This window comes from Prionailurus viverrinus, chromosome A1, assembly GCF_022837055.1.
Source record: "Prionailurus viverrinus isolate Anna chromosome A1, UM_Priviv_1.0, whole genome shotgun sequence".
Classification (NCBI taxonomy): domain Eukaryota; kingdom Metazoa; phylum Chordata; class Mammalia; order Carnivora; family Felidae; genus Prionailurus; species Prionailurus viverrinus.
Genome location: NC_062561.1, coordinates 79,351,601 through 79,364,041, shown reverse-complemented (window position 1 = coordinate 79,364,041; position 12,441 = coordinate 79,351,601). Strand labels below are relative to the sequence as shown.

The 12,441-nt window shown below is 41.5% G+C and overlaps 1 protein-coding gene across 1 annotated transcript in view; it reads right to left on the bottom strand.

Annotated features, from left to right (window-relative positions):
* Window positions 1-12,441, bottom strand: part of MYO16 (myosin XVI) — a 611,926-nt gene that overhangs the window by 277,659 nt on the left and 321,826 nt on the right. The window contains exons 14-15 of the mRNA XM_047874837.1: window positions 11,410-11,515; window positions 2,281-2,398 (exon numbers count right to left, since the gene is read on the bottom strand). Coding sequence (XP_047730793.1) covers window positions 2,281-2,398; window positions 11,410-11,515 — 224 coding nt within the window. The remainder of the gene's footprint in view (window positions 1-2,280; window positions 2,399-11,409; window positions 11,516-12,441) is intronic.

The window sequence follows — 12,441 nt, the reverse complement described above, 5'->3', positions numbered from 1 at the left end:
CCTCCCTGCTCCTTGTCATGCAGTCTCAGCCGGCACTGGCCCTGTTTGTCTAGCAGTACGTGTTGTGTTCTTAAAATCAATCAAAAAGGAACACAGAACCAGCAGAACAATCATTCTGCCAGATTTTTAACGGAACAGAGCAGGAAGCTACCAGACTAACAAGCTGGGGCGCCAGGGAGCAAACCAAGGATGCTAATGAGAAGCGGATGAGTGGGAAAACAAAACGGGGGTGCAGAGAGGCGGGGGTGCACCTCCTCCCACGGAGGTCCGGCCTGCTGCTTTCCCAGGGGGCACCACACCTGGGCACCATTCTGCCGAAGGCACCCCACGTCTGCACGCACAGTCCTGCACCATGCAGTGGACTTTTGGGTCGGGGAGGGCCCTGGTTCCCCCTGTGAATCGCACTCCTCCACGTCACTGCTGCCTCCAAGAAGCCCTGAGAGTGGTACCGTGGATGTGACGATGCTGGAGCGTCCTGGGACCCTGCTAACAGGCGGCCGGTTAGTGCACTGCAGCGGTCCTGCTTCCCCTGCACATGCACATATATATAGAGTAATTTTCTAAACTAACACTCCTGAAGGGGACATATTAGATTCCAGCCAGGAAAAAAAAAAGTCAACAAAATTAGTAATGGGCAACACCTGCAAAAGCCCCTTAGTGCCTCTCCACTTTGGTAAGGGGAATGCCGAATCCAGAAAACACAAGGTCATGGGAGTGATGTCCGGACAAGTGGTTTCTCCTCCAAGCCCCATGTGCATAAAAGCATGGCCAGCTCGACTCAGGCTGGAAGAAATGCCTCTCAAACTTGGGTGTTCATACGCACCACTGGGAATCTTGTTAAATACAGAGGCCCAGTCGGTAGGCCTGTGTTTACGATGAGCTCCCAAGTACCCTGGAGTCACACACGGAGTGGACAGGGGCTGCCCGCAGCACCGGGGACTTCCTCCACCCCCAGCTCCAACCGCTGGGCCCCGAAAGCTCAGGGTTTATGCTCAGCATTGAAGAGGTCAGGCCGGGGGGCGGGGGGACACTCTCACTGCGGTGGGATAAAACCAAGACCTGAAAACCAGACTTTGAGGCTCAAGATATTTCTTGGCTGAGGTCTTCCTCAAATGGTGGACCTTCAAATATAGCTCTTTGTCACAGATTTTTCAAGACACAACATTCCTATTGCAGAACTGAAGCTGCTAACTTCAACATCTAAAGTTATCTTTTGTTACATCTTTTATACATTTTTTTCTTACCAAATTTCATTTACTAATAATGGATTTTGGCACTTACTGCAAAATGCAGGCTTTTTCTTTCTTTTTAAACAATGTTTATTTTTGAGAGAGAGAGAGAGAGACAGAGCACAAGCAGGGGAGGGGCAGAGAGAGAGGGAGACACAGAATCCGAAGCAGGCTCCAGGCTCCGAGCTGTCAGCACAGAGCCCAATGCGGGGCTCAAACCCAGGAACAGCGAGATCATGACCTGAGCCGAAGTCGGAGGCTTAACGGACTGAGCCCCCCAGGTGCCCGAGCTTTTTGTTTCTAAGTCATGGTCCAAACCAACGTTTGTTTCTTGAAGCATACTTGAAAACACCAAATAGGACTGATCTCTTTCTAAAATGATTACACTTAGCAATTAATTGGTTGCTAATGGCTGTTATTAATGTTTTTACAATACTTGATTCTTCCAAGTGCATGGGCTCCCCACCTACAATTCTCTTAATTTGCCTGGATAATCTGTTTTCATTAGAAAACTGTAACATCTCAGGTGAATTCTAAATTAGTTTAATTTTAAATAAGGGCTTTTCATCAAGTACACATTAAATATTGAAGCCAAAAAATAAATAGTGTTCTTTGGCTTTAGTTGGGTGCTTATTTTGATGTTTTGATTTAATCTACTCATTTTAAAAATATACATTCACTTTTATTTAAAATAGACTTCAGTGTCTGTTTTATGAAGGAATTATTTACTCCAGTCATAATTTATTATAATTGGGTGTGTGAGTCATTTCTGTGTTCAGCAATTACGATTCATTTCAGCTATTTTTCGTTGGGTTCCCGATTAGATAGTTTACACAAGAATCATCTTGAAAAAGTTCCCCTCACATTTCTGATATCCCTCAATTCACAAGAAGTTTTGAACTCATAACCTGACATCTCAGGTGTGCAAACAGCCACACACACGCACGCACACACATGTGCACGCACACGCACACTGTTGTCACCATGCCTGGAGTTTCTCTGCCCCCTGCTGGCAGCTCCTGAGATCTGCCTTTGTTAATGTTCTACTTACCTCCTGTTAGGTGTTTTCTCCTCTCGCAGAATTGTAGTTCAAAATACTTTATGAAACAACTGGACAGATCATTCAGAGTTGTCCTGGCGTGCCCAAAGGCTTCCAAGATGCATATGACCTGCAGCAAAATGGAAACATTTACTGAGCAACTCGTTTTTAAAAATAAAACAGGAATAGTAGCAAAGATCCAGGAATAGTCCATCATCCAGGAGGTTCTCTGCTGTTGGTATGATACTGTGTTGAATTTTTAAAGTCACTCTTTCTTCAACTGCAAACTACTGCCTCCTTCTGTCTCAGAATGTAGCTAATTTTAAGAAGGTAATGATACACAGAGGGTTTCATTTGGCTTTGCTATCTCTTCACACAAACATAATCAACTCAACACATGTTATTTGAGCTTTGAGACTTAATAAAACAGTAGAAATGCTTTTGTGGTTTTTGAGGGAAAGAATTGGATTTAATATTGGTTCTTTTAAAACCAACAAATTAGGGGTGCCTGGCTGGCTCAGTTGTTTAAGTGTCTGACTTCAGCTCAGGTCATGATCTCACAGTTCATGAGTTCAAGCCTCATGTCGGCTCTGTGCTGACAGCTCAGAGCCTGGAGCCTGCTTGGGATTCTGTGTCTCCCTCTCTCTGCCCCTCCCCTTCTCTCTCTCTCTCTCTCTCTCTCTCTCTCTCTCCCAAAAATGAATAAACTTAAAAAAATGCTGTTAACAAAGATCTTCAGATCAACCCTAACATCTGAAATTCTTAACATGTTTCCTTAAACCTTGGCTACAGGAAAATAAAACACCATTTCTTCTCGCAATTGATTGTGTCTATGATAATGATGATGACCAAGTAATCCTCTAAAAAGTATGAAAATTTGGAAGTTTCAAAGGTATTTTTCTGTATCTTTCAAGTCATGGATGTTAAAAGCAGTTTCTGCATCAGCCGTACGAAGGAGCACACTAATTAATACATTACTTTATTGATACAGGGGGTTCTTTATAGTTTCTGGTGATTGTATTTTTTGAGAATTGTATTCTAAGTTTAAAAAAAAAACCAACTTTGCTGCTACTTTTTAACTTTCTGAATGCTGATCTACTAATGCATTCGGTTCACCTGGAAGCATTTCATATACTGAAAGATTATAAAATAATACTTTGAGCCTAATCACAAATCCAAAGTGCTAAAAGTTGTGGTAATAGTAAAATCTTCCAAAATATCTACCAAATATTGAACTTTTGGAGGAAACATGTTGATTTCAGTCTCTTAGTAATAACCTAGTTTTAAAGATCATAACAGTTAATTGATAGTAGTGATGCCAGAAATGTATTCTGAAAAATAATCTGAAATGGTATTTATAAAGGCCCTGTTTTGTTTTGTTTGCTGCTTTTCCAGTAATTCAATATTAAACAAGCATATCATGGAATTGATAGTGTAAGTAAATCGCATTTTCAACATGAATGTTATATCTAGTTTCTCTTCAGATTGAATAAATCTTTAACCCTTTACATTAAATAATTATTTAAAAATTCATAAAGAGGGTTAAAATGAATTTTTAAAAGTATTCTGGATTCTAGTTATTTTGGTGCTATAACTGAAAATAAACTGCTTTTTTGCTATTCTTACAGAGACATAAAAGATAATAACATTTGCCCAAACAGGAAATACAGGGTAATGGTTCAATACACGTTCTTTGTAGTAACAAGTAGATGTGTCCACATTTCACCTCTGCTAATGATAAATTATATGACATTAAGCAAGTTTCACGAACTCCCAAGAACTGCACTTTCCTTTATTCCACCACAGGAATAACTCCTTCAGTGCTTATCAATGTCGGGTATACAAAGTTCTCAGCATTCAACAAATAACAAAGATGAATTTTATTTTTGTTGAGAGTAGTAGAAAACATTCATTTTGTGCCAAGAATTATCCTAAAGTTTTATATATATAACATGTAATATATAATATAAACAAAGTTATATATAAAATTATGTATACCATATACATGCACACATACAGGTACACATGTATGTTTATGCAGATATTTCTTTTAATGCTTATAACTATTGTCTTGGGGCGCCCGGGTGGCTCAGTCGATTAAGTGTCCACCTTCAGCTCAGGTCAGGGTCTTACAGTTCTTGAGTTTGAGCCCTGCGTCGGGCTCTGTGCTGACAGCTCAGGGCCTGGAGCCTGCTTCAGATTCTGTGTCCCCCTCTCTTTCTGTCCCTCCCTGACTTGTGCTCTGTCTTTCTTGCTCTCAAAAATAAATAAAACATACCAAAAAAAAAATCTAGTGTCTCCATTTTATATAAAAGGCCAATGAGAGATTAAATAACTTCCCCAAGGTTCAGAGATTACAGATAGTGGAGCTGGAATTCGAACCCAGGCAATCTCTCTGCAAAATCAGCATGCTTAATAAGTGCATCACCAGGCTATGAGTGCTGGAATAACAATAAGGGAATATAAGGCATAATGTTATATACATCTAAAACTATTGAACAAAATGCAAAAGCTCTTATGGCAATCTTTCATTGTGTGCTGTTGGTCCATAATTCAAGCCTAAGATATTATTGGTTACACCGAAAAAAAATTTTTTTTATTCTCAAGTTAGTTAACATGGAGTGTAGTCTTGGCTTCAGGAGTAGAAGCCAGTGATTCATCAGTTAAATACGACACCCAGTGCTCATCCCAACAAGTGCCCTCCTTAATGCCCATCACCCATTTAGCCCATCCCCCACCCCTTCCCCTCCAGGAACCCTTGGTTTGTTCTCTGTATTTAAGAGTCTCCTATGGTTTGCCTCCCTCCCTGTTTTTATCTTATTTTTCCTTCCCTTCTGCTATGTTCTTCTGTTTAGTTTCTCAGTTTCCACATGAGTGAAAACATAGGATACCTGTCCTTCTCTGACTGACTTATTTCACTTAGCATAATACCCTCCAGTTCTTTCCACGTCCTTGGAAGTGGCAAGATTTCATTCTTTTTCATTCCTGAGGAGTAAATAACACTTTTTATCTTCAATTATCCACTTGGCCAATAGGTGGCACTAAGTAAATGTGTTAAGAGAAATACCAAAACACACACACACACACACACACACACACACACACACACACAAACCAGGAAAACTGATTATTGTTCCACTGCTCACCTTAACTCTCAAAGAAAATCATGAAAATATGGCACAATAACAAAACTTTAAACAAAAATATAGGCAAAAGGATGTATGTATATATTTCCTCAGTGGTCACTGATTCAAATTTTACTGGTATGATTTTTTTTGACTTACGACTGTGTGGGTTTTTTGGTTTTTTTCTCTAAGATTTTAATAGCTTTGCCACTAAAAGTTATGCACTATTATTATGATAGTAGTTAACCTATTGTATTTTCTAAGAGTAAAAACCTGTGTCTTCCTCAATAAAAAAAAAAGGCTTACTCATGTGTACCACACCACTGTGCTCTGTAAAAAGCAGTTATTCAATAAATGTGTATTTAAACAACATAAATGGAATTGAATGTCCCTTAAAGCTCAAAGTCATTTGGGGCAGAATTAGTGAAAAGTCCCAGGCAGTTGTTTTTTTCCCCCCAAACATGATTTTTACGTTCCAAAAACCTATTGCCAGGGAAAAATCTCCTGCTTGTACAGCTTGCAATTCAAATACAGGGATTAAAAACAACAGTCTGAACTGATGGTAGCTGTTTTGAAGCTGTACAGGGGAACCAGAGCAATCTCCATGGTTGTAGGGTTCAAACCCGTTGCGTAAAACACAACCCGAACCATGTTGCCAGGGCAGAAGGTAAACCCGCGTAGACCTTTCAGGCAGGACAACTGAAGGAGGAGATTAAAATTCAGAAACATGACAGCTGTGTGTCCCTTACAAACACGTGTATGGCCTGTATGGAAGTATCCAGTCCTCTCTGGAGCTCAGTGCCAGCTCTCTAGCTCTCCAGACCCCACCTAAACCTGGTTCTTCCCTCTGTGCCCTCATGGGTCAGCAGGGAGCCAGCTCAGACCCCTTCACTTTGCTCTCTTCCTCCCCATACTCCAGGTTCTAATCTTCAATTATGTCATTGATGGAAACCACAAGGAAGATGCTCGCTTTTCTTCAGCTTTACATGACTCTGCTGACACCATCCCCCTGCGCCCTTCTTTTTACGTCCCGTGTTCCCTATTTTTCAGTAACTGCTGATCCGAATAACCTCTAGTGACTGCTTTTCTTTTGCAGTATACTGCGATCCAGGGCAAAATTGTGTGGGCTAGACTCCCCAGGGGAGATGCCCTGTGTGTGTCTATTGCACACGCAGCCCCACGTGGCCGCATCGTGGATAGTGGCTGCCAGCGTGGGAACCCACAGCAACGTCACACCACCCAGTGTGGCCGAACTGCGTTCCTATTCAACTCACCCACCTCTCTCCTTTCAGGCTTCCTAAGGAAGTTTCCTTTCATCCCACCTTGGATTGAACTTTAAGCCTTCTACTGAATCTCAGCTCCGCAATCAAGGATGCTCTTTTCTATTCATCTCCTTAATCAGACTTTTCTTTCCCACAAGAAGTACTGGCCCATCCCCGAAATGTACAAAGTTTCACTGAACCCCTGTGATGTTATATTTACAGTCGATTCATATACATTCATTAAATACTTGTATTTAATTCCCACTTGTACACCAGGGCGCTGTGCAAGAACTGTGGGTAAGTTTTGAGAATGCTTTGAACACCAAATGATATTCATCTGGATTGTAATTTAAAGGGAAGCCAAAAACAAAAAACAAAACAAAACAAAACAAAAAAAAACACCCAGCATAACTGATACGAAGTTTAAGCCATACTTAATCCTGGGCGATGTTACCTTATGAGGCTAGGAATCACTTATTTATGACATCCTTAATTTGCATGAGAAATGAATAAAACAACAAACAAGTGAATTAGAAATGGTTTTCCTTGAAATTTGCATGGATATCATAATATTGATTCCCAGACGCTGATTTGGAAGAGTTATATCTATCTAAAGAAATGCAACTTAGAATGTATTTACTTAAGCTAAACTGCGGAGCCAATTTACATAAAGTAATCTAGAATGCACTTTAGAAATTGCACAGCCTGCTCTTTCCAGAAGGATCATTTTAATAAATGATTGCTTTAGTCTATAACTTACAGTGAGGACCACTGTTCCTTGTCATTACACTTAGGCCAACAGCTCCTGGTATTCTGTTAGTTAACCTGAGTCTATTTGATAACTGTTCTTTAGAAATTCTCTAACTCTGCTATGTGAACATAGATAATTATGGTATCCTACCCAAGTCAACCCAAAATGTTAAATTATTTTGAGCTGTGCTGTACAATTATGCAAGTTCTCAGTATATGGTTTGAGCTTAATAAATGGTTATGAGTTAGTCATTAATGAACACATATGTCACCATAGATATTCTTCACAAAGAAAGAAATCTCCAGAATCAGGTGTAGGTTTGGGAATCCGTAAGAGTGGATTTAATTTCTTAAGGACGTCTTTTTCAGAAGTCGAAAATATGAAAAAAATTACATGGACCTATCAATTAAATATACATTCCTCTCATTTCTTTTAAAACTATTTTTTTTTATTTATTTGTTTCGAGATAGAGAGAGAGAGCAAGGAGGGGAGACACAGAGAGAGAGGGACAGAGAGAGAATCCCAAGCAGGCTCTCTGCTGTCAGTGCAGAGCCTGATGTGGGGCTTGATCTCAGGAACCATGAGATCATGATCCTGACCTGAGCCAAGATCAAGACTTGAGTGCTTAACCAACTGAGCCACCCTGGCAACCCAAGTTCCTCTCATTTCTAAATGAGGAATCAGATACTAAAATTTCTAGAATATTGGGGCACCTGGGTGGCTCAGATGGTTACATGTCTGACTCTTGATCTCAGTCAGCTCAGATCTTGATCTCAGGGTCATGAGTTCAAGCCCCGTATCGGGTTCTGCGCTGGATGTGGAGTGTACTTAAAAATAATCAATCAATCAATCAATCAACCAATAAATAATAGATAGATAGATTTTTAAAAATTTTTAATGTTTTATCTATTTTTGAGCAAGCACAAGCAGGGAGGGGCAGAGAGAAAGGGGAAAGAGGATCCAAATCGGGCTCTGCACTGACAGAAGTGAGACCGACGTGGGACTTGAACTCTTGAACAGCAAGATCATGACCTGAGCTCAAGTCAGGTGCTCAACCGACTAAGCCACCCAGGTGGTCCAAAACAAAAATTTATTTAACAAATAAGATTTCCAGAGTATTCTCACGTGCATGCCACCATGGCAGATATCCCTTGGCCCACAGCAATAAGTTGAAAGGGCAGTGACAGAAAACCAAATACAAACAGCACAATTCTCACAGGGTGATGGGTTTCTACATCTTTATATAATGTGTGAACTTTTTATTTATTTATTTTAAATGTTTATTTATTTTTTAAGAGAAAGAAAGTGGGAGAGAGGCACAGAGGGAGGGAGATGCAGAATCCGAAGCAGGCTCCAGGCTCTGAGCTGTCAGCACAGAGCCCGACGCAGGGCTCGAACTCACAGACCGTGAGATCATGACCTGAGCCGAAGTTGGATGCTTAACCGACTGAGCCACCCAGGAGCCCCAAACGTTTCAACTTTCAGATGGCTTTGTTTTAGGGAATAATCTAAGATAACAGCAGCTAAGTTTTTACTCCAATGTAATCAGACACTTTCAATATCAAGTCGCAGAATGAACTGGCAGGTATCTTTCTGCAAATACGTGCCTGGCAAGACCGGTGCAGGGGTGATTGTGGAGGGGGAGGCGTGCACCTGTCAGGTGACACCAGCACACTTCCCACACCTTGCTATGAAATGTGCACCAAGAGAGAGGGGACTGGAACCACACTGCCCATCATGTGCATGACACACAGCACACGCAGCAAAACCTATGGGGTCCCGATGCCGGACAAATGGTTTATCCATGTTAAGTTCATTTGCTACGTTTAAGTAAATGAATTGAGGTGACTTGGGATAATTAACTGTGTCTTAGGTATGCTGAAAATACTTCTAGGTATCTTAAGCATGTACTCTTTCACGTGCCACATAGTACTTGAGCTCCAACTGTGTGGCGGGCTTTAAGACGGTGTCTCTGAATTCAAGGGACATGCACATGTCAGCCACTTAAGACATTGTTGAATAAATGAATGAGGGACAGAGGCCACATGGCCCAGCCTGGAGGGATATGTGTTCAAAGGTGGCTCTGGCAAGAATAGGAACAGGGAAACTCTATGAGGCTGGAGAACAGTGTTACCAGGTCAGATTGACGGGATACTGTGATCATGGGTGAAGCAGGGAGAGGCTGGCATCGAGGCCAAAGCCAGGTTTCCAGTGGGGCAATGAGAAAGTGATGGTGCCACTTATTTGATGGGTGGCCTGGGAGGAGAATGCTGAAGAAACCTGGGAGTCCCTGCGTCCAGCTCTGGACGTCTTAGGGATGCACACTGTGGGATATCCAGGAGGGCTGCTGGGCAGGGGTCTATGTGGGAAGAAGGGGAGCTGGTGGGGTTAGGATGAAGCGTGACAGCACATGGATGGGACGGAATCGTGGGATCGGACAGCATGAAGAAGCACAGAGCATAAGGCCCCGAGGCCCCTAAAGTAACAGGGCACACGTAAGGGAATCTTATTTTTGTCTCAAGCATAGAATAATCATCATGAACTTGGGTTATTCTAGTTATTTCCTCTACAGTAATGAAATTGGAAGGCTAGCCCTGCAGGTGGAGACCCCCAGGGTAGCACACTTTTGGGTTCTGATCATGTCCCGATTGGTTATTGATGGGCTGTCTTTCCACCCACTAGGGCGTCTGCCTAGCATACGTGTTCCCTGCAGGATCCTTCTAGCAACTCTTGAGTTTGCACTTCCCCTCTACTGTGGCCAGAGAAAACCTGCTAAAAATACCTACCCGGACTGTGTAAAAACAAGACACAGTCAGTGGTGAGCACCCTACAGGTGTATCCTTGGGTAAAATTTCCGAGCTTTATTGTGTGAAATTTCTGACCTTTATCTTCATGGCTAATAGGCCTTTCTGGTTCCTCCTTGAACCCAGGAGATATTTTAGGTGGATGAAGTATCACCACAAGGAGTCTTCAAATAAAAGCAGGTGTTACTGAATATAACTTAAAATCAGTTTTAATTGCGTGAAGGGAGTCAAAAGTACAAACTCCCAGTTACAAGGTAAGTCAGTCCTGCAGCTGTAACGCACAGCATGGTGGCCACAGTTGGGAAAACTGCAGATTTGAAAGATGCCAAGCAAGTAAATCTTAAAAGTTCTCATCACAAGACAAAAAAATTTAACTATGTGGAGCGATGGATGTTAATTAAGAAACTATAGTGATGATCATTTCGCAATACATGCACATATCAAGTCACTATGTTGCATACCTAAAAATACCACAACGTACATCAAACAAGTCAATATTGGAGATGAACTTTTATTACCTGCCCCTCAATAGCATTAAGCTTTCTTGTTATCAGTTCTTTTTTTTTTTCAATGTTTACTTATTCTTGTGAGAGAGAGAGAGAGAGAGAGAGAGAGAGAGAGACAGAACACGAGCAGGGGAGGGGCAGAGAGAGAGTCAGACACAGAGTCAGAAGCAGGCTCCAGGCTCCGAGCTGTCAGGACAGAGCCCGACGTGGGGCTCGAACTCACGAGCCGTGAGATCATGACCTGAGCTGAAGTCAGATGCTTAACTGACTGAGCCACCCAGGTGCCCCTCTTGTAACCAATTCTTTTACATACTCTGAAACTTCACTATCACCTCTCAATAGTCCCCCACAAAACGTGCTAATCGGGCCAATCCCCCAAAAGTGTCTACACACCGAGTGGCACTTTCTACTGTTTCTACTGTGAACAACAGTAATCTCTAAGTATATTACATGTTTTCAATCCAACTATTCTGAGCAACTATAAAAAAAGAGTATGTATGTTCAAAATATTTTAAAATAAATCTTGAATGGCATTAATTTGCACCAGGCCTCAATCTTCTTTTTCTTTCCTTTATTTCCACAAACTTGGACCAATTAATGGTCAAGCTTATGGTCTATTATGATGTTCCCTTTTATTCACAAACTACAGGTGTCCCAGCTCAACATATTCTCTGACCCAAACAAGAAACTTACGTGCTTAAATTTGGAATCAAACATAGGCCTGCTGAAGCCAGATCTGCACATCAGGTGTCTCGTTATTTGTTTGCTGGCTTCAGACTTCCCCGATCCTCTCTCTCCACTGCCAGAAAACAGAGAGAAAACTCAAGTTTAGCATCTTGGAGAATGTAGCCAACAATTCAATGAGCAGCCATGATCCTGATACAAAGGTGGTGAGGGAAGGAGGGAAGAACCTTTCCTGAGTGTATGGTATCATCTAACTCTTAGCTTTGATTTGCTCATCCGAAATATTTAGTACATGTGTACTCGGTCACGTGCCCTCTGTCGTTCCGGACACTGAGGCAGCATATGAATTTGATGAACGTCTGCCATCCAATGTTTTGTGCTCAGCTTTGTAAATGAACGTAAGTGAGCGGGACCCCAAGGGACGGCCTCTACAGTGAGGATGCATGTGTCCTGGAGCAAATGGCCTTGTAAAAGCTTTCTGAGCCTCCCAGGAAAGACATTACACCTTCCTTGGCCAGAGTTGACCAGGAGAGTAAGGTGCCTGGCACACGGCAGATCCTGAAATGGCCACTTGCGTCTTGAGGCTTCTGTCAGTCTGACGTTTCACGTTCTCCATTTTCCTTGAATCCAGGAAATAATAGTAACCAAACTTGTTATCTGTAGTGACGTTTTTGATGTTTCTCAAAACTCATCCAATTTCTATAAATAATTGTACTATATTCCTGACATGAGAGGATAGAGGATTATATAAAATTCCAACACAGTTATTACTTACTAAATACCAAAGTGGTCTAATACAAAATAAAGTGGTTAGTGCTTCCAGATAGAATGCTCAGGAAAAGTCTTTACTCATCTGATAGCTTAAAAAGTAAAATATATATATATATATGTATACACACACACACACACACACACATATATATATAGATATATATATATCTATATATATATCTTTACTAGTGCTTTTTGGGCTTCTCCCCTGATTATTTGTACTAATGAATTGGAGGAAAGGGTGTTTGCCAGAAAAGAAGCTGAAATGTA